This window comes from Furipterus horrens, unplaced genomic scaffold, assembly GCF_987537825.1.
Source record: "Furipterus horrens unplaced genomic scaffold, mFurHor1.1.pri manual_scaffold_8, whole genome shotgun sequence".
Classification (NCBI taxonomy): Eukaryota; Metazoa; Chordata; class Mammalia; order Chiroptera; family Furipteridae; genus Furipterus; species Furipterus horrens.
Window position 1 is genome coordinate 51,575,133 of NW_028327178.1, and position 23,700 is coordinate 51,598,832.

The 23,700-nt window shown below is 40.2% G+C and overlaps 1 protein-coding gene across 2 annotated transcripts in view; it reads left to right on the top strand.

Annotated features, from left to right (window-relative positions):
- The window catches only part of RAB31 (RAB31, member RAS oncogene family), a 170,218-nt gene extending 146,930 nt beyond the window's left edge, over window positions 1-23,288 (top strand). The window contains exons 6-7 of one of the 2 annotated variants that reach the window (XM_090285813.1): window positions 6,398-6,507; window positions 9,968-10,297. In XM_090285813.1, the coding sequence (XP_090141939.1) occupies window positions 6,398-6,507; window positions 9,968-10,209 (352 nt within the window). In that variant the 3' untranslated portion in view covers window positions 10,210-10,297. Of the gene's footprint in view, window positions 1-6,397; window positions 6,508-9,967; window positions 10,298-22,353 lie in introns of those variants that run through there. The other variant, XM_090285814.1, reaches the window with a different exon arrangement.
- Window positions 23,289-23,700: the final 412 nt, after the last annotated feature.

Sequence of the window (23,700 nt, forward strand, 5' to 3'; positions counted from 1 at the left end):
ATGCAACCTTTTAGCCTCTTGCATCTGTGCATTGGGCCTCTCCCAAAGTGCAGCTGCAGGAGTTCCCAGGCCACTATGTTACATGTCTGTGAGAGGCTCCAACAAAGTCCATTCTCACCTTGCTAAGGGTCTTTCATATTGTAGTCACAGAGTTTGCTCCAGCAACAGTTTTCTGATACCTGGGCATCCTGAAAGTTAATTAAATTCAGACCCACAAGACTGCCCCTCACTTCAGATGACAGCTGCAAGTCTTGGGAGTCTGCTAGTTACTCTCACTTTTCTGCCCATCAGACTACAAATTTGGGGGTTCCTGTACCACTAGACTTGTGATTACAGATTTCCTCTAACGGGTACAACTCAGGGCCAGCCAGATGGAAGTGGTTCATAGGGCAAGGTATATGTCAGGGGTATGGAGCTTACATGCCTCCTCTGCTCATGCCGCCCTCCCAGCACCGTCACCAATCCAGAGCTCTCCAAGCCTTGTGTTTAAGAGTATTTATTGAGGGTTCATTACTTAGTTATGATTAATTAAATATCCATCCCCCATCCACTTTCCTAAAGGTTGAGGAGTAGGGCTGAAAGTTCCAACCCTCTAATCCTGTGGTTGTTTCCTTGGATGACCAGCCCCATTCTGAACCTATCTAGGGGCCCCTCCCTATCAGACTCTCAAGTTTGGTCTAATAGGGCTCTTGATGAATAACAGAAGACACACCTATATAACTCAGGAAACTCCATGGGTTTCAGGAGCTCTGTGCCAAGAACCAAGGACCAAGACCACATACATAGGTGGCTGTGGTGGTGGCAGGGCAGTGGCAGCAAGGCAGTGGCCATGGCTAGTCATCAGAAAGAACAGTCACGCATTATAAAAGCTGGGAGGGACACCTGGGGAGCAATCCCAGTCCCAAGCCAGACTGCGCAGTTTACGGTTGCAGCGCCAGGAAAATAAAGCCTCATTGCTCTGGTTGTGAAAACCATTGGGGGTTGGGGTGGCAGAAGAAACTGCTGGTCTTTCAGGAGAGTCTGCTTAGAGTCCCTGCAGTCTTAGAACATCCGCAAACCCACCCACTCTGGAATCATCACCAGGGCAGCAGCTAGAGGGACGCCAGTAGCATACAGGAAGTGGGTGAAGCAACAGGAAAGGGAGGAGTGCTGAGCAAGTGGCATTGTTCCCTTTCTGACCCCACCCCCACATACAGTGCCACAAAGTGGTGAAACAGGTTACTCTTCACTGACAAATACCTAAGGCTCCGCTCCTTACAACATAACAGGTGTGACAGCTCTACCTAAGACACAGAGGCAAACACAGGAGGCTGTCAAGTCAAGGAGACAGAGAAATATGGCCCAAAAGAGGGAGCAGATCAAGGCTCCAGTGGGAGAACTAAGCATTGAGGATATAGCCAACCTAAAAGATGCAGATCTCAAGACCCTGGTGATAATGATGCTCACAGACTTAACAGACATGCTTGAGTATGGCAACTGCATAGGGAAGAAGTGAAAGCTATACTAAGTGAAATGAAGAAAAGGACATATTTTAAGAAAAAGAAGATGATCAAAATTATGAACAATGAAATAATAACAAACTCATAACTATCAACAAATGAATCTAAAAACCACTCAAACAAACAAAGCAAACAACTAGAACAGGAACAGAACCATAGATATGGAGGTCATATGAAGGGTTGTCAGTGGGGAGGGGGAAGGGGAAGAATGGAGGAAAAAGTGCAGGGATCAAGAAGCATAACTGGTAGGTACAAAATAGACGGAGAGATGTTAAGAATAGTATAGGAAATGGAGAAGCCAAAGAACTTATATGTATGACCCAAGGACATGAATTAAGGGGGATGGGGGCATTGCTGAAGGAAAGGGAAGTACCAGGCTGGGGGGGGCAGGGGCAAAGGGGAAAAAATTGGGACAAATATAATAGCATAATCATAAAATACACTTTAAAAAAAGACCACATACATATTTCTTATTATACCACAGTAGTGAAAACATATTTTGTCAGACTACAGTGGCTGGTCCTAATCTCAGTTCATGTTTAGAGGGACTTTCGCTGGTCCTCCAGACACTTAAAATAAGAACCTGTTCTTCAGGATAGGATATGCCCCTCCTCTGCCTCCACCCCCAACTCCAGCATATTACAGTTTGAGGATATTTTGAACCCATATATTCTTTATCTACAAAGGTTGAAAGAATGGCCTCTGAAGTGTGGATGGCAGCTGGTGATTGTGTTGTCAAGGCCTGACAGAAGCAAAGTAGGCAGAGCTAGAAACCTAAAGTTCAACTCTGCCTCTAGCCCCAATTTGCTCTGTCATCTTGGGCAAGTCATTAACGTAACAAGACCCATTTCTAAATGTGAGACAAGTCTGAGGACACACTTCCCTTAACTCTCCATTTCAAGGTTCAGCATTGTAGACTGTGAGATAATTAGCCCATGCAGTTTACTGTTATCTTCAGCATCGATTGTGTTGCGAGAGTGACTTTGTTTTCAACTTAATCTGGCAAAATCTCTTCCACTCCTCTTTGTCCCTCAATGGGACTGATGAGAGGGGAGCTAAGGAAGTATTTAACTGTATATGTAACCTTCTGTAACCTGAGGAGTGTGTGAGGCTTCCTTGACTGCCAGTTGTGCCCCTACCCCTGAAGATGAGTAGGCCACAGCATGTTTTATCTGTCCTACATTTGAGCAGAGATGAGCCCCACCCTTCTATCTGTAGTTTGACAAAGACTGCCAGGAAGCAATTTTAAAATGGGGTAACATGCCAAACTGAACATTAAAAAGCTCTGTTTCAACGTAAAATTCATTGCCACCAAAAACCTTAAGATAAAAAAAAAAAATACTTGCAAGAGGCTAGGTTTTGTTTTTTTTGTTTGTTAGTATATTTTATTGACTATCCTGTTACAGTTGTCCCAATTTCTCTTCCCTTTGCTCCCCCTCATCCAGCACTACCCCTCTCTCCAGCAGTCCCACTCCCCTTAGTTCATGTCCATGGGTCATGCATATAAGTTCTTTGGTTTCTCCATTTCCTATATTATCCTTAACTTCCCCCTGTCTATTCTGCACCCTCCTACTATGCTTCTTAATCCCTGTACCGTTTACCTCCTTCTCTCCCTTCTCCCCCTTCCCCCTCCCAGCTGACATCCCTCCACATGCTTCCCATACCTATGATTCTGTTCCCACTCTGGTTGTCTGCTTAGTTTTTTTTTGTTTTCATTTTTTCAGGTTCTATTGTTGGTAGTTGTGAGTTTGTTGTCATTGTAATGTTCATAGTTTTGATCTTTTTCTTAAATAACTCCCCTTAACATTTCATGTAATAGTGGCTTGGTGATGATGTATTCCTTTCACTTTATTGTGTCTGGGAAGCACTTTATCTGCCCTTCTATTCTAACTGATAACTTTAATGGATAGAGTAATCTTAGCTATAGGTCTTTGCTTTGAGAAATCAGCAGATGGTTTTATAGTACCCTTTTGTAGGTAACTCTTCTCTTGCTGCTTTTAAGATTCTCTTTATCTTTAAATTTTGGCATTTTAATTATGATGTGTTTTGGTGTGGTCCTCTTTGGGTCTAGCTTGTTTGGGACTCTCTGTGCTTCCTGGACTTGTATGTCTATTTCCTTCACCAAATTAGGGAAGTTTTCCTTCATTAGTTTTTCACTTAAGTTTCCAATGTCGTGCTCTTCCTCTTCTCCTTCTGGCACCCCTATGATTCAGATGTTGGCATATTTAAAGTTGTCCCAGAAGTTCCTAAGCTTATTTTTTTCAATTCTTGTTTCCTTGTTCTACACTGGTTGACTGTTTATTTCTTCTTTATGTTCCAATTCATTTATTTGAACACTGGTTTCCTTTCCTTCACCACTAGTTTCATGTGGATTTTCCTCCATTTCATGTAATATAGCCTTCATTTCTTCCCTGTTGTACTTAATCTTGTCTGTGAAGTCTGTGAGCATAGTTATCAGCAGTGTTTTAAACTGTGCATCTGTTAGGTTGGCTATCTCCTTGTTGCTCAGTGCTCCCACTGGAACCTTGATCTTCCCCACCCCCCTTTGGGCCATGCTTTTCTGTCTCCTCAACTTGACAGCTTTCTGTGTTTGCCTGTGCCTTAGGTAGAACTGTCACACCAGTTACGTTGTAAAGGATAGAGCCTTAGGTATTCGTCAGTGTGGGGTGACCTGGTTTCACCATTTTGTGGTGCTGAATGTGGGGGAGGGGTCTGAGAGGGAATAATGTTGCTTGCCTGCACTCACCCCTTTTTCAAGTACTTCTCCCACTTTCCGTACTAAACTAGCTGGCACCATTGAGAGACCAGCAGTTTCCTTCTCCACCCCAACCCCCACTGGTTTTCACAGTCAGAAGTAATGTGGCTCTGTTTTCCTCGGCGCTCTAACTGTGAGCTGCGCGGTCTGGTCTGGGGCTGGGATCGCTTCCCAGGTTTAAAATGTATGACTGTGCTTTTTGCTGCATCTACAGCCCCTGTGCCGCCGCCGCCGCTGCTGCTGCTGCTGCGCATACCCACCACACCACACCACGCTCTCTCCACTCTAGCTCTGTCCCTCCTACCTGTCTGGCTGAGTATTTCTTCCTTATTTCTTTGTTTGTTGAACTTCCATGTGGTTTGATTTTCTGGATCTTCCAGTTTCTTTTTTTTTAGTTTTCAAGTGGTTGTAAATTGCTTCTTAGTTGTGAGGGAGACGCAGCGTGTCTGCCTATGCCTCCATCTTGGCTGGAAGTTGGGCTTCTTTGTTAGAAACAGTGTAGAAAGCAGATTCAGCAGCATATTTTTCCCCAGTATGTCTTTGGGACGAAATATTATGAAGTACTGATTCCAGCTGTCATCGCTCAGGAGGCCTCTCTCCTCTGGTGTAGAATCCTGAGACCACTGTTTTTATTTAATATGGTAGGCTCTAGTTAGACCCTTTTCCAGCAAGTACTTGAAATGTTCTCCTCTCATATGATTTGGGGTAGTAAAGAGTTTAAATGCCAAGATAGAATTTCCCCAGTAGCTTTATAAATGAGTTGTAACCATGGAGAAGGAATTTGGAGGGGTAGGAGAAAAAGGAAGGAGATAGGAAGCTAGAGAAAGTCTCTTCACTCACCCCTCCCATTTTGATTTTCCATCCTCCCTTTTTCTTTTCCTGTAGCCCTCCCAGCCAGCATTGTGTTCTCTCAGTATTACAGAAACTTTCAGATTCTCCGCATGGCCTCACTCTAGTCCGTTTTGTACACTGTGTTTTCCTAGAATATGGAGCTTTCTAGTGGACCCTGTCATAGTTTTTCATAGGCCACTGGGTGCTTTCCTGACCATCTGCCACAATTCTTGCTGAACTGTCTCTCACACACAGTCTCATTCATGTGTAAATCCACAATTACACCCAAGACAGGGATGGGTGCAGAATCAATATTTATTGCTCCTTGGGGGTGAGGGACTCCTTATCATGGGCCTTCATCAAGCTGTTGCATCACAGTCCTCACCTGTCCTACATGGCCACACTTCAGGTAACCCCCCTCCAATTCATCTTCTTTGGTTACACTGATCAAAATGTATCACTTTCTACCCCTACTGCTTATCTTCATATTATAGATGTTACAGTCTTGTGGATTAGAGTGACTGTAGATGTGTTTGCCTTTGCTCTCAGATGTAAATTCCAGAAGGCAAGGGCTAGTGTTTTCTCTAGCACTTACAAGTAGGATTGGCATATGATATCTGCTCAATGAATATTTGTTGAATAAATGAATAAACTTCTGGAGAATAGAAACTATGACTTTTTAATCTTTGGCTATACCACAGTATCTTTACATGAAAGTAGTAGATCAGTAACTGTCATTTTGGATTGTTTATTTGAATAGAGTTCATGTCCTAAAATCTTTGCAGGAACAGCTGCTTAAAGGTCAAAGTCCAAACATGTCATAGTGCATCATAGCTATTATAGCCATAACATGTTCATTTCCAAATGTTTGAATCATGCCACATATTTTCTCTGATTTGTGAAAAATGATACAATGAAGTCTTATAGAAACATGTTTGCACAGAAGCTCACACACATTTTGTAAAATATTGAGTCATTGTTATGGGGAAAAGTATTTGAAATCAACCCTACCTTGAAAAGCTAGAATGTATACATAATGATTTTTCCTGCTGTTCCGGAATTCTTTACTTCTGTGGGACTAGGACAGTATTTTATATATGCACCTATGTCTCCATGGATGCCAGACACCAGGTTTTCAACTTTAAAAAGTTTCATCCATACTAGGTTTTCAATACTTTGTGAGCCATGGAATTGATATTCTCCAGGAAGATAAGGGAGCTGTTTCCACACGATCTTTCTGTTTGGTCTGTTGGGGTTATTTATATTTTACAAATGAGCATTCATTTCTATGTGGGTTTTGCTTCTCTTCCAGGGAGGTTCCTTTGAAGGATGCAAAGGAATATGCTGAATCCATAGGTGCCATTGTGGTTGAAACAAGTGCAAAAAATGCTATTAATATTGAAGAGCTCTTTCAAGGAATCAGTAAGTACCTAGAATTGTGTTTTTAGCTTAGCTTGTATTTTTTATGCGTCCGAGAGTCAATGGATGAAATTACAGAATTCTGAAGCAGAGCTTTTCCTCAGTGTGAATTTGTCTGATGACGTGGATATAAAACCTACAAGCATGCACTTGTCAAAACTGACCTATATTTTGTCTCCCAATTCTAAATTTCCATACTTCTGTTCTTTAACCTAGTAGTTTTATGTGTTATGACAAAGTAACTGTTGCAAAATAAAATATTTTAATTAAAAAATTATGTATTCTATAGCATTTTATGTGTGGGGGTAGAAAACTTATTTTTTGTTTTGCCCATCTAAGTTCTTCTGGCTAGACTGATTAAATTGACATGGGATAGATTAACAAGAGAAAATGACCAAATTTACTACTTATGTATATATGGCGGCTTCATAAGAATATGGGACGCCAGGACAGAACTGGCAGTTGAGGCTTTTATGCCATCTTGAGCTAAGGAGAAAGTGGGGGGGGGTGTGGTTTGGGAATTCAAAGGGAAGGGAAGCAATCCACATGGAGATGGAAAGGCAAATGTTTGATAAGTAAATGTTTACTGGGCCATCTTTAACGATATTACCCAGAGAGGAGAAGACGGATCAAATGGGCCTTGCTACATTCCTCCCTGTCTGTCATACTAGTTTATATTAAACTATAGTTATCTGTAATGATAGCTCCCTTCCTGGGGCAGGCCATCTATTTAAATTTTTTAGGCAGTTAAGGGAAGGTCAAAAGTTTTTCTTCAGTACTTCTTTTCTAAAAAATAACCAGCTTAAAAAGATCAATGCCTCAAAGGACATGTTTTGGGGTGGCAAACTCTGCTTTCCCTCATATATTAGTATGTCAAGGGGAGGAAAAATAAACAGTGAGGGGGTATAGAAAACTAAAGTCACCCATTAAACTGAATGACTCCAGGCAAACAAAACAAGAGAACCTTTTAGTACTTTCTCTTGCTTGATGATCACCAACAAAAATAGTGTCTCCATCCCACATGACCTGAAACTGGGAACTGGGTGGAGAGTCAATTTGCAAATATTTTCCTCATTTCTCATCAGCTCATTAATGGAAGGTGATGGCTTCCTTCTTCATCTCCAGTTCTGGGTAATGGTATGCTTCCTTTTCTTTATGCTGCTTCCCCATGAATAACCTTTACCTAAGAACTCTTTCAAAGCTGATGGACCAAATTTCACCTTCATAACTTCTCTGGTAATGATGTTCTGTTCTAGGTTCCCTCAGAGAGCTACCTGCTGGCAGCAATCTTGGGAAATTGTGTCCTGAGATACTTTTGGAGCATAATTGGCGACTTTGCAAGATGTAGAAGTGTTTCGTGAGATGCTGGGACCTCACAGAACTTCTCCTAATAGTTACCTTAGGAAAAGTTGAACTGAACAGTTGGCAGTTGTTCTCAAATATCTTGGCTCCAGGCAGTTCCAGAAGGGAATTCCAGAAGGGAAACAGATAGTTTGATCTCTCTGAGGTCATTGTTGGCAGTGCTCTTTAATTCAGAGGGGCCATCACTTCCCAGAACAGATTTGATTTCCTTTTAACTGGTTTTTGGTTCATTAGTCAGACTCTGAGAACCAACAGCAGGGAATATTTTGTTTGTTTCTTTTGGCTTGAGGGAGAATTCACAGGAGATGAGGAACCCTAACTGGGTAGTGCACCTACAGAAATTTACAAAAGAATGCAGCCCCACCCTTTTTGTTCATTGGGTATACACTACCTTTCTTCCTGTCTCCTTCAGTAGGATTCATTCTCTTGCTTTCATTTCACACTCAGCAGAAGCATTCTCCAAGATCATCCACCTGAGTGGTTGAACTTCAGAGTGCTAGGGTTGTAATTTTATGCTGTAAGCCCCATATTCCCAGGCTCCTGTTCCTTCCCGAAAGTGGGCCATAGGTGCAGTGCTCCGTGGTGAAGAGACTGCTCAGCTGCCCTCTGGGTGGCATCTGAGAGGGTTGGCTTGAACTCATTCCATTAACCTCATATTTCCTGAGGTCAAACTCATTCATTCCTGGTGGCATTTGGCTTTTCAGGTAGGTTAGGCTAATTATGCAGCTATTCAATATTATTTTTATTAATACTTTTAATTAATGAAGCTAGATACCTGCTGTTGACCGTGACATTCACCTTTCCTTTGGGCAGCTTCTTGTATATTCTAGAACTCTCCCTCACTGTAGCCCCTGGAAGGCAGAAATTCAATTTGAGGTTTATGTAAGTTACTTAAATACCAAATGAAATAAGGAGCTCAAAGAAAACAAACCTAAGCTTCAAGAATTTATATCTTTAATTTGGTAGATATTTCTTTGTGTGGTCCAGCCAGTATAAATGCCTTCATGCATATGAAGTCTTATGGCTCAAAGGGATGGGGGTTTTGACTAAGGAATTCCTGAGGTCCTACCTATCTGTTCATTTAAGAAAAAACAAGTGTTTTACTTAAAGCTTTAGGGAATTATGGCTTCAAATATCTAATTCCTGTAGAAGCTGTAGAATACTCATATGTCTCCCATGTCAAATAAACAACTGTTTCTGTTTCATTATACTGTGGTTGCAAGTGTCTTTGCAAAGAAGTCTGTAAACACACAGCCTGAGCCAAGATATCTCTCCATATATATTCTGTAAGTGGTGGTGCCTTCCCAGCCTCCTTCAGGGGAGTTTCTTCTGAATTAGGTGTTGTAGCCTAACTACAGGTTAATTTACAACACAGTAAGTACCAAGTGCACAGTCCTCACATAACGTATTGTCCTAGGATTGGCGTTCCTCCAGGCATCCTTTTCTAAATCACATGTTCAGGTCTACTTGACCCTACTGCCTGCGAGTAATTCTCTTCAAGGCATTTGCATTCAGTGTTATTCATTTTTCTTTCTTGTGTTCCTATACCGTTGAAGATTAAAGGTTTCCTCTTTGAGTAAACATATAAGAAGAATTCTTGGCCAAGAAAATTATTGTACATTTGAGTTTTCACATTGGTGTAGGAAAACACAAAGAATATTCTGCTGCTGTTTATTTATTACATTAAAAATCAAAAGCAGATTTTGGCTGTTTATCCTCACTTAATCCAGAATGGCTACTGTGATCTTTGTGGATAAAGAAAATGGACAGCCAGGCACTCGTGCTACTCCTAAGGACGGGCTGAAGCTGGGGGCCTGGCCTTCAGTCAAAGCTTTAGATGGGAGATCTCAGGTTTCAATACCACATGTTGGCAACATATTTGATGCTCCACCAGCCTTACCTAAAGCTCCCAGAAAGGCTTTGGGAACTGTCAACAGAGCTACAGAAAAGTCAGTAAAGACTAATGGACCTCTCAGACAGAAACAGACAGCCTTCCCTACTAAAAAAGTGACGGAGAAGACTGTTAAAGGAAAAAGCTCTGCTCCTGCCTCAGATAACACCTATCCAGAAATAGAAAAATTCTTTCCCTTCAATCCTCTAGACTTTGAGAGTTTTGACCTGCCTGAAGAACACCAGATCGACCAGCTCCCCTTGAACCGAGTGCCTCTCATGATCCTGGATGAGGAGAGGAAGCTTGAAAGGCTGTTACACCTTTGCCCCTCCTCACCTCTGAGGATGCCCTCTCCTCCATGGGAGTCTGATCTGTTGCAGTCTCCCTCAAGCATTCTGTCGATTCTGAATGTTGAATTGCCACCACCTGTGTGCTGTGACGTAGAGATTTAAGTTTCTTAGTGCTTTATAATCTGTGTGTATGTATTAATAGTTTGCATTAATAAAGCAATTCTTTAACAGAAAAAATAAAAATAAATAAAAATAAAAAGCAAAAATCCTGATGGTCTTCCTTATGAAACTGTCCTCTCTTCCTGTCTCTGTAATTGTCACTTGAAACGCAGGTACAGAGCTTAATGTCAGCCTTTGCTCCTCAGCAGGCTTTGCCTTTATTCCCTTCGTTGTATGGTAGCTCTCTTGGGCCCTGTATGTGATGCCCCTTTCTTCTTCCATGCAAACCTTAATTCCTTCAAGGTCCAGTTCAAATCTTCTCCCTTCAAGAAGTCTTCATTTGTCTCAACTCTCACCATGGTTCCTGCCTTTAATATGAGGTTACTTATGTCCTGTGCATCATTTTGACACTGGAACATATTCTTTCTTGAAGTTATTCTCCAAGTGTTTCAGATATACATCTATTCTGGTGAGACTGTAAGTTCTCTGGGAGCAAATCTTATTCCATCATATTCCCCATAAAGCTGAGTTAGGAAATAGAATAGCACCAAATTTAGGGTTTTGAATTTGAACTTCAGCATCATCTCATGATGTCCTCCAAAATACTATTTAAGTGGGTTCACTGTATCAAATGAAATGTAGTCACCTTTCTATGGGGACTTCAGTTTGCATACTAGCTTATTGGAGAGGCCTTAGCATCCTTTCATTCATTTGTTCAACAAATATATCCTGTGCTCTTTTATGGTTCAGGTTCCATGCTAGACACTGGGGACATCATGGTGAACAAAACCATTGAGTGGGGAGACTGGCTGTGGACACAGGGCCAAATAGGTATATAATCACACATTGTAATAAATGCTACAAAGCAAATGAATAAGGACTGTAGTGATAGTGACAAGTGGGGACTTTAGATTGAGTCGGGGATCTCCCCAAGAAAATGATCTTAAGTTGGACCTGAAAAATGAGAAGGGGACAGCTGGGCAAAGAGCTCAGGAAGGGCTGTCAGGCAGAATGAATATAGTGATTGAGGCAGGAATTGGTGCGGTGCATTTAAGGAAGAAAGAGGAAGCTGGTAGTCTGCAGCGTGGATTTCAGGTGCAACTGTGGGAGATGAGCTTAGAGACTGAGGCAGGTCCTTCCACAACCTTGAAATGAAAAGAAGGAGGTGATATCCTGAATGCAACGGGAAGCTCCTCAAGTGTTTTAAGCATGAATATATCCAGTTTACACTGACAAAATGATCACCCTTGGAGAGTGTAGTGGAAGGAGGAAAGCTTGAAAAAGACTCACCCAGTTAGGATGCTGTTGTAGTTATCTAGAAGAGGGGATGGTTTGGACTAGGGTAGAGAGAAGTGGACATGAATTTCCGAAAGTTTGGAAGTAGAATCAGTAACATTGGGTATCAGGTTGGAGATGGGGAACAAGAAAGAGAGTGATACTGAGATGCACTCCTAGGGTTCCCTTTCCTGGCATGAGGGAGATTGGCACAGGAGCAAGTTCTCCTGGGACTGGATTGGTTGTGAGTTTGGCAGACTGGATTCTAGAATGTGAGGAACACACGTTTTAATTATTTCAACTCAAATACCTTTTAAAAAACTCCCAGAGGGCTGAAAGAGGTGGGGCTGCAGGCTCACTAGAAGAATGTCTAGATTGGGATGGGACCTCGGCCAAACAGCTGTGCTTTGCTCCAGTGAATTTGAATGCTGATTGTAGAGAAGAGAATGCCAGGCTTTCTCCTGACAATCTTACCTGGAGACATTATAGACATTAAACTAGGTTTGTTGTTTGTTATTGTTAATTTGAGAACAAGATGATAAATATTTGTTTATTAAAGTGAGTATAATTAGAGGTGTAACATTGATTTGGAAAAATTAGAATAGGATGTTAATATGAAGAAGAGAGTACAGGCTCATTGGCAGTAATCATGTCTTGTTCTGTAATCACTTGTTGCACAGAGTGTTAGCCATTTTAAGTCCATTGGATTTTTGAAATTCTCTTTGTAGTTACTACTTTTGGCCTGGAGCAGGATAAAGAAATTTAAAAACAAAACAAAACACTTGCTAATTTTATGTTAACATATAGCAAGCTCTTATTCTGTGCTAATATATATTAGCTCATTAATGCACCATTTATCCTATGAAATAGGCACTGCTATCATCCTTAGTTTATGTGAGGAAATTGGGGCATGAAGAAGTTTGTAACTTGCTCTAGGTCACATAGCTAATAAGTGAGTGGGCCTGTATTAGAAGGAAAGCATGCTTTTAACTCTAGTCCATATCACTTTTCATTGCAAACAGTGGTTTAAACCATAGCATTATTCATCATGGTGAAAAACAGGAAATGACTCAACTGTCCAAAAGTTGGGAAATAGTTTTTTTAAAATCCTGGTACACTAGTTTAGTGATTAAAAAGATGTTGTAAATCTGTATTAACAGACTTAGAAAGATAAATTATTGAGTGTGAAACAGAAGTTATAGAGTGATTTATATTATATCCTGATTTCATAAATTGTAAGCCATATAATATATAATAGTAGATAATACATTCTTCTGCATAAAGAGTGGCAAGATACATGCACATTAAAATGTTAACAATGGTTGCTTCATGGTGATAAGATTGTAGGGAACTTTAAAGAAGGACTTTGTTCTGGAAAATTTTGAACATATACACCAGTAAACTGAGTAATATAGTGAACCATCAAGTACTCATAACCAAGTGGTTTCATCTCTACCTCACACCCCTCCACCTGTATTATTTTGAAGGGACTCTCAGACATTTCATCTGTAAATATTTTCAACATACAACCTTCTTTACATAACAATAATTACAGTATCACATTAGAAATCATAATGCTATTATATTAATATCTTCAAATATTCATTGTTCAGACTTTAATTATCTCATAATTGTCATAAATAGTTTATTTGTTTGCATTTTACATTGAAATCCCATTGTTTGGATCAGGATGCAAATAATTCCATACACAGTGTTTGGTTAATATGTCTTTATTTCCCTTATACAATTTCTTTATAGGAAATTAGATCAGTCGTCCTACAGAATTTAACATACAGATTTTGCTGAATTCCTTTTTATTGCTGAGTGGTATTCTATTACATGTGTAAACCATGATTCGTTAATCCATTTAGTTAACATTTGGGTCACTTTTTGGTTTTTGGCAATTACAAGTAAGATTGCTATGAGCATTCATGTACAAGTCTTGTGTGGGTAACTACTTATAACTGGAGTGGCTGCTTATCTTATAGGTAATGTTTAACTTTTTAAGAGACTGCCAAACTGTTTTCCAAAGTGATTATAGCATTTTACATTGCCACCCTGAATGTAGGAGAGCTCCAGTTGCTACACATTCTTGCCAACATTTGGTATGGTCAGTTGATAAAATTGTAACCATTCTTATAGGATTATAGTGGTAGCTACTCGTGGTTTTAATGTACATTTTCCTAATGACTAGTAATGTTCAGTGTCTTTTCATTTGCTTATTTGCAATCACTGTGTATTCTTTGGTAAAATGTCTGTTCAAATTTAGCCTATTTTGTATTGAGTTATATGTTTTCTTACTGAGTTCTAAAGGTTATACGTTTTGGATACGTGTTCTTTGTTAGGTATTTGTATTTAAGATTTTTTTTTTTTCTAGGCTTGTCTTAATTATCTTGGCAATGTCTGGAAGAGCAAAAGTTTTCAATTTTGATGAAATTTAGTTTGTTTGATTTTTCCTTGTGGCTTGTGTTTTTTTCTGTCTTATAATTTTTAAGAATTAAAAATGAAAGGGAGCCTTTGGCTGGGTGCTCATTTAGTTGGAGAGTCGTCCCCATATGCAAAAAGGTTGTGAGTTCAAATACTAGTCAGGGCACACACCTAGGTTATGTGTTCAACTCCTGGTTGGGACACATACGAGAAGCACCCAGTCAATGTTTCACTCTCACATTGATGCTTCCTCTCTCTCTCTCTCTCTCTCTCTCTCTCTCTCTCTCTCTCTCATTCTCTCTTTCTCTCTCTCTCTCTCTCTTTCTCTCTTAAATTAATGATCATATCCTTGGTTGAGGATTTTTTTTTTTAAATGAAAGGGATATATCCATAAAATGCAATATTATTCAGTGATAAAAACGAATGAGATCTCAGGCCACAAAAAGACATGCAAGATGTTTAAATGCATGTTACTAAGTGAAAGAAGATAATCTGAAAAGACTACATTCCTTCTATATAACATTCTGGGAAAGGCAAAACTACAGAGACAGTAAGATGAGTGATTGCCAGGGGCTTAGAGGAAGGGAGGGGGAGAGAGATTAAATAGGTGGAGCATAGAGGATTTTTAGGGTAGTGAAACTATCATTGTAATGGTGGATACATGTCATCACACATTTATTAAAATTCATAGATGGTACAGCACTAACAGCAAACCCTAAAGTAAATTATGGGATTTAATTAATTATAATTATCAATAATGAGTCATCAATTATAATAAATTTTTCATACTAATGCATGATGTTAAAAATAGAGAAATTGGGATGAGAAGGATGAGGGGAAACTCTCTGTACTTTATGTTCAATTTTTTTCTGTGAATCTAAAACTGCTCCCCCAAAATGGTCTATTTGTTTGAAAAAAATAATTGTGGGGAGAAGATGCCTTTGAATGGTAAAGAAGCCTAGTGATTTTAGAGTTACTCAAGCCTTCCATGTTTGAGACATTTGGTATTCTGGATTAAAAGCCAATGGTGACCTTCTTCTTACTTCCTTCTCTGTTGGTGCATCACCTTCCTTCAGCTCCCTAAGGCTTTTAACTTAAAAAAAAATTCCTCTCTTCACCTTCCCACATCCAGTCAGTTGTCACATCTGCCAAGTGTCTTGCTACATTTCTCTTTCCATCTTTGTTTTCCATTTCCCTCAGTGGGCCCTAAATGAAGGCTCTCATTATCCCTCACTTGGACTTTTTGTAGGACTTCTGACTGAATTCACTTCCTGCCTCCTAAGGCATCCTTGTTCTATATAGAATGTTAGAGTCTGCACTCTAATATTCTAGTAATTGCAATCGGTTCTCTTTACTGAAGCAAGAGGACAATTACGGAGTGACCCCCAATTGTCATGCGTGTCTCCTGTGCCCATGTTCTGTATTCTTAGGGCAATGTTCCATGACTGTGAGCCACCGCAGTGTTCTATAGAGACCCCCTACTTTAAATGCTGAGGCTTGAGGATTGTTATCAAGAGTAAATACTGCCAAGTCCTAATAAACTTGGTCAATTTACTAATCTGAATGATTCAGAAAATCAGGATCAAGAAATGGAAGTTACACAGCAACTACCAGCACCACTAAAACTCAGCAAAAGAGGACTTCCGGTCAAGATGGAGGCATAGACAGACATGCTGCGTCTCCCTCAACAACCAAGAAAGAATATAACTACCTCAAAACTAGAAACAACCAGAAGTTCCAGAAAATCAAACTGCATGGAAGTCCTACAAACAAAGATATAAAGAAGAAGTACTCATCCAGACAGGTAGGAGAGGCAGAACTGGGGCAGAGAGGACATGGTGTGATGGTGGCAGCAGCTGTGGCAGTGGCAGGCTGGTGGAAAGCACAGTTACACATTTTAAAAAGTCAGGAGGGACACCTGGGTAGTGTTACCAACTCCTTACCAGACTGTGCAGCTCATGGTCCCAGCACTGGGGAAAATCAAGCCTCATTGCTTTTGACTGTGCAAACCAGTGGGGGTTGGGGCGGAAGCAGAAATTGCCAGTCTCTCAGCAGAGTCCACTTGTTTAAAAGGCCCCCAGGGTCCTAGAACATCTGCAGATCCACCCACTCTGGGAATGACAGCCAGGGCAATAGCTGGAGAGGCGCCAGTCCCATATGGAAGTGGGAAAAGTGCCTGGAAAAGGAGCAAGTGCTGGGCTAGCGGCATTGTTCCTTCTCAGACCCCTCCCACACACACAGCGCCAGAACGTGGTGAAACAGGTCACTCTGTACTGACAAATCCGTAAGGCTCCGCCCCTTACAACATAACAGGAGTGACAGCTCTACCTAAGAGACAGAGGCAAACACACACAGACTTCTGGCCAAGATGGAGGCCTAGACTCACATGCTCCATCTCCCTCCACAACTAAAAAGGAATACAACTACCGCAAAACCAAAAATAACCAGAACTTCCAGAAAATAAATGTAAGTCCAGTGTATGAAGTTATAAGGGAGTGGTGCTCGTCTGGATGGGTAGGAGAGGCAAAGCCAGGGCAGAGAGGTCAAGCTGTGCTGGCAGCGGCAGCAGCAGCAGCAACAGCAGCAGTGGCGATGGCAGCGGGACAGCGGTAAGCACAGACACCTGCATATAGGGGGAGGTAAGAAGCACCTGGGGAACACCCCAGGCTGCAGACCAGACCTGTCAGCTTGTGATTCCAACGCCAAGGAGGCAGACCCTCATTGCCTTGGACTGTGAGGCATGAAGAGGGTGGGGACGGAGGAGGAGGAGGCTCCCAGTCTCTCTGTGGAGAGTAAATGGCAGGAGTCCATCTTGGACCCCCGCCCCCGCAGAAAATGCCACAGCGTGGTGAGACGGGTTGCCCGGTTGTGACAAGTGCATGGAGCTCCGCCCCCTATAGCGTAGGAGGTATGACAGCCCCACCCAGGAAGCAAAGGTAAACACGAAACTGTCAGGGTGGCACAGATCATGCTAGATATCCCAGTGACGCAGCTACCAGACAGCAAATATCTAATCTAACGGACCAGCAGATAGATAATCTTTCTGAGGCACAGTTCAGAACTTTGGTTGTAAAAATGCTTACAGACCTAACAGCAGCTCTTAAACAAGACAGGGAAGAAATGAAGGCTAGTCCTGTTGAAATGAACGAAAACACATACGAAGCTAGTGGTGAGGGAAAGAAAACCAGGGATCAAATCAACAAATCAGAACATAAGGAAGGAACGAACCGTCAACTGTGCAGAAAGAGGAAATGAAAAGTGAGGAAAATGAGGAGAGACTCAGAAACTTATTGGACAACTATAAGCGGGCCAACATCTGAATTATAGGGTTGCCAGAAGGTGAAGAAGAACTAGAAATTAAAAAATTATGTAAAAAGATAATGAAGCAGAACTTCCCTAACTTGGGGAAGGAAATAGACTCACGGGTCTAGGAAGCACAGAGAGTTCCAAAAAAACTGGACCCAGGGAGAACCACACCAAAACATATTATAATCAAAATGTCAAAACTTAAGTATGAAGAGAGAATCTTAAAAGCAGCAAGAGAGAAGAAGAGAATTACGTACAAAGGGGTCCCAATAAGACTATCAACTGATTTCTCAAGAGAAATTCTTCAGGTGAGAAGGTACTGGCAAGAAATATTCAAAGTAATGAAAAGCAAAAACACAACCACGGTTACTCTATCCAGCGAAGCTGTTATTCAGAATAAAAGGGCAGAGAAAGTGCTTCCAGGACAAAGTAAAACTGAAGGAGTTTTCAGATCGAAACCACTATTATATGAAATGTTAAAGGGACTTGTTTAGGAGAAGGAGGATCAAAACTATGAACATTAAAATGAAAACTGTATCACAACAACCAACAACAGAAGCTAGGGAACTGAAACCAAGGCCAACTAAGTAGGCAATGAGAGTGGGAAAAGAATTATAGATATGGGGAACATTATGGGGGGAGGTCAGCAGGGAGGAGGAAGGAGAGAAAGAGAGGGAGATGGTACAGGAGTTAAGAAGCATAGTAGGAAGGAGTGGAGTAGACAGGAAGGTGCTGAGAAGAACTATATGCACAACCAATGGGCATGGACTAAGGGGGGTGGAACAACTGGAGGGAGAGGTGTCGTGGGTGGAGGGGAACAAAGGGAAAAGAAATTGGGACAACTGTAACATTATAATCAATAAAGCATATTAAAAATAAAAACTAAAAAAACTGAGCGAAAGATAGCTGATCCAAGTATGATACATACTGGAACTAGAACAAAAAGAGAAGAAATGGGCAGGGAGGACTTGAAGCTCATGCAGGAAACGGCCAGTCCACCACGCAGGGAAGGAGGAAAGCTGCAGCTAATCATGCTGTTTTATTTTCATTGTTTGTAAAAGCATTACAGCCTCCAGTCTAGAGCCATGATAAAATTTATAGGCTTGGACTCTGTTTTTTCACATACTGCCTTCCTGAGGAGTCATTTCTAAAACCTGCTTTTTCTCTAGGCTGTCAACTTTCAGGAAAACTAAACTTTGAAAAAGAGTCTTTTAACTCTTCCTAAACAAAACCTTAAATAATCCAAACCTTATTAAAATAAATGCCCTAGCCTAGGATTTATACTCAAGGATGACTTGTTATGAAGATTATGTACTCAGAGAACATTCTGTAAGAGCGGAAGCATGCAAGTGATTCTCAGAGCCTTTTCAAATGTTTGTATATGTATTTTTGGCCTATTCTATGCCCTGTGTAATTCATACTAATTCAACAATGTTCCAAGGTGATCACCTTGGTATAAAATGCTATGGCCGTTTTCTAGAACTATTCTTTTGTCTAAGTACATTTAACCTTTCAATAAGTTCCAAATAACTCAAACCACAAGATCCTGAGTTCTTGTGTTTTCACAGTGCTGTTTGCTTCCTTCTCTTTTTAAGGTGCTTGCCTCGTTGTTATGACTTGGCTTTCCTCCCTTTCTACGTTAAAGCGGAAGCATTTCCTTTCTTGTCACTGAAGTTGACATATGTGGGATACCTCCCATGTTCAGTGTTCTGTAGAAGGAGCAGGGTGGGTCTCAATCGTAGTAACTGAACCCTGAGTGCCAACCACAGGGAGCCACTAGGCAGGGGTTTCTCCCCATGCAGACTCCACTTGAGCTGTGCCCAGAGCCATGACTCTTCATTGTCATTAGTCCTTTCCATCTTAGTAATAGCCATATATCTATATTATGTAGTAGTTGTCAAGTTGCTTTCTCATATTCTTCTTATAGGTGAGGAAAGGAAGTCTTAGAGATACTAAATAACTTGACTGAGTTCACTTAACTGGAACACTGACTCTCAAATTTCAAAACACTTTCTACCAGATGAGCAAAATGAAATCTGAGAAAACTGCAGTAATTCTGTTTTTGAGTACATTTTGTTCTAATAAGTGAGATTTCGGATATTCTGGAGATAAACAGAACCTGCTGCCTGTAATAAGCTAGATTCAGCAACTGATTCAAAAACATTGTTTAAAGTTCAAAATTAATATGAGGGGAGTCTCCTTAAGGCATAACTTGGGTCTTAACTTAATATTGCATCCCAAACATTGTCTTGCTTATTGTCTACTCAAGAGAGAAGTGAGAGGCAGGAAAGAGGAAGAAAGAAGGGGAGAGCAAGGAAGCATACTGACAGGTTGCCCTCATTTTTTTTTTTACGTCCCTGGTTTTCAAATTTTCTATCTACTCTTGTGACTTTAATGAATATCGTATAAATAAACTTTTTAAATATTTGGGATACTTTTCACAGGACAAAACTTATGACATGAGGCATGAGAATAAGCCATATCTAGGAGGACTAAAAGCTTAATGCTGTTTTGTTAACTGTAGAGTTAACAACGTAAGAATGGCATGAAGTTGATGTTAGTATAGATATTGATCTTGACATTGCCAAAAATACTGATCAGTAAACAATACTTGTCTTAGTTAACTAGGGCATTAACTTGCACCAATCAGAATTATAATTTTGTCTAAAAATATTTTAGATGCAGAAGCAAAAGCCCCTATTGCAGTACCTAATGCTTAGGAGGCACCTGAAGTATTATTGATTTAAATAACTTAAGTAATGATATACCTTGACACTATCATCCCTCCAAAATACCTGTTCTTCAAGGAGTAAGTAACACTTGACTCGCAAGATATGACCTAAATAAATCAGAGTATTGGTAATCATTGGAAACTTTGAACTATATTTATTACTTAAGATTAACAAAGTAGAAAAAACATTTTGATAACTTCCTTTTAATTATGACAAATTAAAGAACACAGCATGTCCAGAAGAGGAAAATACATACTTACCATTCTTATTTGCTTCTGGATTAGGTGTGAACTTTTTTGAGAATGACCTGCAAAAGCTATTTATTTATTTTTAGAGAGAGGGAGAGAGAAATATCAATGTGTGAGAGAAACATCAATTGGTTGCTTCTTGCAGGCCCCCAACCTGGGACTGGTCCTGCACCCCAAGCATGTGTCCTGACCAGGAATCAAACCAGCAACCTTTAGCTTTGTAGGACAATGCTCAAGCAGCTGAGCCATGCCCATCAGGGCTACAAAAGCTTTATGTAGCTTTGTTGGCAATATGAAATGGCAGAAACAGTACCCACAGAAATTATTACAACCCTTCATCTGCTTCATGAAGAGCAATTAATTTTGAATTTTGGATAATTGTAATGACCTTACTTTTTATACTTGAACTTTGATTAATGGCCACATCATCCTATCTACACAATGCATTAATACCTTTGAAATGAATTATCGCTGCCTCTTGTGGAAATGCGCTTCTACCAGGACTTTTGACTCTCTTTATGGTCCCAAGATAACATCCAGTTGTATTGAAAGACTTTGTCTTTGTAACTAATTTCCCTTCCATTTCTAATTGCTGGTTACTTAGTAAACTAATAAGCTAATTAGATGGTTTTAAAAATCCCTATTTTAGAGCTAGCTTTCATACCTTTTTCATGAGGGAGAGAAAGGTAGCATAGGGAGTTAATGTGGTAGACTGGAAAGAACACGGGCTTTGGGATCCATCAAAAAAAATCAAGATGTAGATTACAAAGAAACACCTGTGTCACTAATTATTTATTGATGTGTGATCTTCAGCACATAATCTGAGTTTTCTGAGGCATAATATAATGGTGATGATAATAATCATTTCACCAACTTCACAGGGTTAAGCAAGATGGTACCTGTGAAAATCTTTGAAAACTGTTCTAAACAAATATTTGTGATTTCCAGATTCCATTGTCTTTTCTAAGGACATCTTTTTTGAGATAAAGCTCACTATCTGATCATAGGCAACAATCCTACATTATAAATTTCAAAGTTGCTAAGAAACTAGATCTTAATTGATCCCATGACAAAAAAGAAATGATAATTATGCAATAGCATAGGGCATTAGATAACACAATGGTGATGATTACTTTGCAATATATAAATTATCAAATCAGCTTACACAATGTAATATGTCAATTATATCTCAATAACAATACATTTTTTTAAACTCACCATACATTTCACCCATTTAAAGTGTGTAACTTAATGGATTTTAGTATAGTCAGAGATATGTACCTCCATCAGTTTTAGAATATCTTTATTATCTAAAAACAAAACCTCCACATTTTTTTGGTTATCACTTCCCTATCCTTCTGCATTACCTTCTTAGTTTTTACTTTGTGCTTATTTACAAAGACTATAGGATAATATTTTTTATTGAATAAAAATAAGATTACTTGTGGATGATAAGATTACTTATGACATTTTAAGTTAATTCTCTGAATGCATTGGTAGGATGAGAGATAGCAAGCTAAGTGTTAACAAATGACATTATGAGGAAGATTACAATTTCCAGTCCGGTTCTAATTTAAGAAGCAGAAAAAATGAGTACTCCCTGTTACTGTTGAAGTCCTGGTGCCTGGAGTAGTTCAGTCCAGTGGGATGGATCTGTGGGAAGGTGGGGAGGATCAGTAGGATGGATCTGTGGGAAGGCAGGGAGGGTTGGTGAGATGGATCTGTGGGAAGGTGGGGAGGATCAGTAGGATGTATCTGTGGGAAGGCGGGGAGGATCAGTAGGATGCATCTGTGGGAAGGCGGGGAGGATCAGTAGGATGGATCTGTGGGAAGGTGGGGAGGATCAGTGGGCTGATATTTGTGCTGAGAAGATGGGTGGGAACTTTCCCCTTTACTCAGAAGCAAGGGGTTCCAAGTCTAAGGAAATCCGTATTATCAGGAAGCTGATTTTACTTTTCCTTAATGTTCTAAACATGAGTTTGACTTCATTCAGCACAGTGATGATATAAGGAAGGGAGGGAAGAAGATAGGAGACAGAGTTACACCTGAAGCTCCTCTACTTTCCATACAACACAAAGATTAAGTGAAGCATGGTCACAATCTATGTGTGGTGTCAACTAGGAAAAAGAAACTCAACCTTGGCCTTTTTTTTGTTCCAGGTCGCCAAATCCCACCCTTGGACCCCCATGAAAATGGAAATAATGGAGCAATCAAACTTGGGAAGCACACCATGCCAGCCAGCCGGCGGTGCTGCTGACCAGGGCCCATGGCCTACTGTACTTGAAGAAGCCAGAGCCATCTCCCTGTGCACTGCTGAAGGACACCCCTTCTTGGTGGCCTGGCACCTCACTTGGAGAGAAGTGAGCACACTGGCTTGGCATCCTGGAAAACCTGCAGGGGATTGAGCAGGAAATGTCCCTGGAAAAGGATTTGAAAAAATTCTGGAAAAGTCCACCACCTAGTCTTTCTTGCATGAAATGCACATGGGAGAGAATGGATGTTAGATAATAAGTATAGTTGAGTTTTTGTTAAAAACCTTAAAATATTCTCAATGTGTACAAATATCTTCTTTATTATGTGTGTGAGATTCTAAAAGTTATGTTCCACTCTGATTTCCTGTGTTCCCTAGCCAAATTCAAGTAACTTCTTTAGTGCCAGTGCATTTATTACCTAACCAGCCTTCACTCAATGGTTAACTTAATTTTAATTTACCATTCAGTGGAGTATAATTGAATGATCACTCAAGCTGTAGACTTGAGTTGTTATAAAAGTGGAGAAAGATGTATTAGAAACTTGTCTGCATCTCTGACTTTTACTTGATGAACATTTTTCTAAGATTTAGTCACATATAAACAAATCAAATCTGAGTAAAATATTGCATATAATTTTGGGATTGGGAGGCCTGGTTTGGAAGTCATTTAAGTAGTTACTGTATAAGCAGTGACAGATGTAGGATATAAATATTACTACAGAGACCACTTGCTATGCATCACCTCCATGACATTAAATTCCTACTCTTAGGTTTGACTCAGTATTATTTTACTAACAGAATATGTCATAGGGTCATATCTAGGGAGGGAAATTAACTGGAGGACATTTGTTTTGAGTCTGTATAATTGGACAGACTTCTAATAATAGCAATTAATACAGAAAGCCGGCCAAGGGAAGTACCAGCACATTAAGATTCTAGACTCCGATAGCAAAGTTGGAGAAAGCATTTTAAAAGATACCAAGCTTGGGGAGGTAGGTATTAGGGCTTAGGAGGGGTCCAATACTGGAATGAGAATTAACTGAAAATAGGCTTTGATAAAAATCCCCCTTTTCAGGTTCCCTGTCTGCTCAATTAAGAGATGTCTGAATCCAAAGGCAGTAAAGGGAGAAAAGGCATGAAGAAGAAAAGCTATTTCCATCCCAAATTTGAATTCTGTAACTATTCTAACTTTCATAAAAACCTGGAATCAAGAAGCAGTTGGTTTCCTATTAGGGCTTATATGGGGAGGTGATTG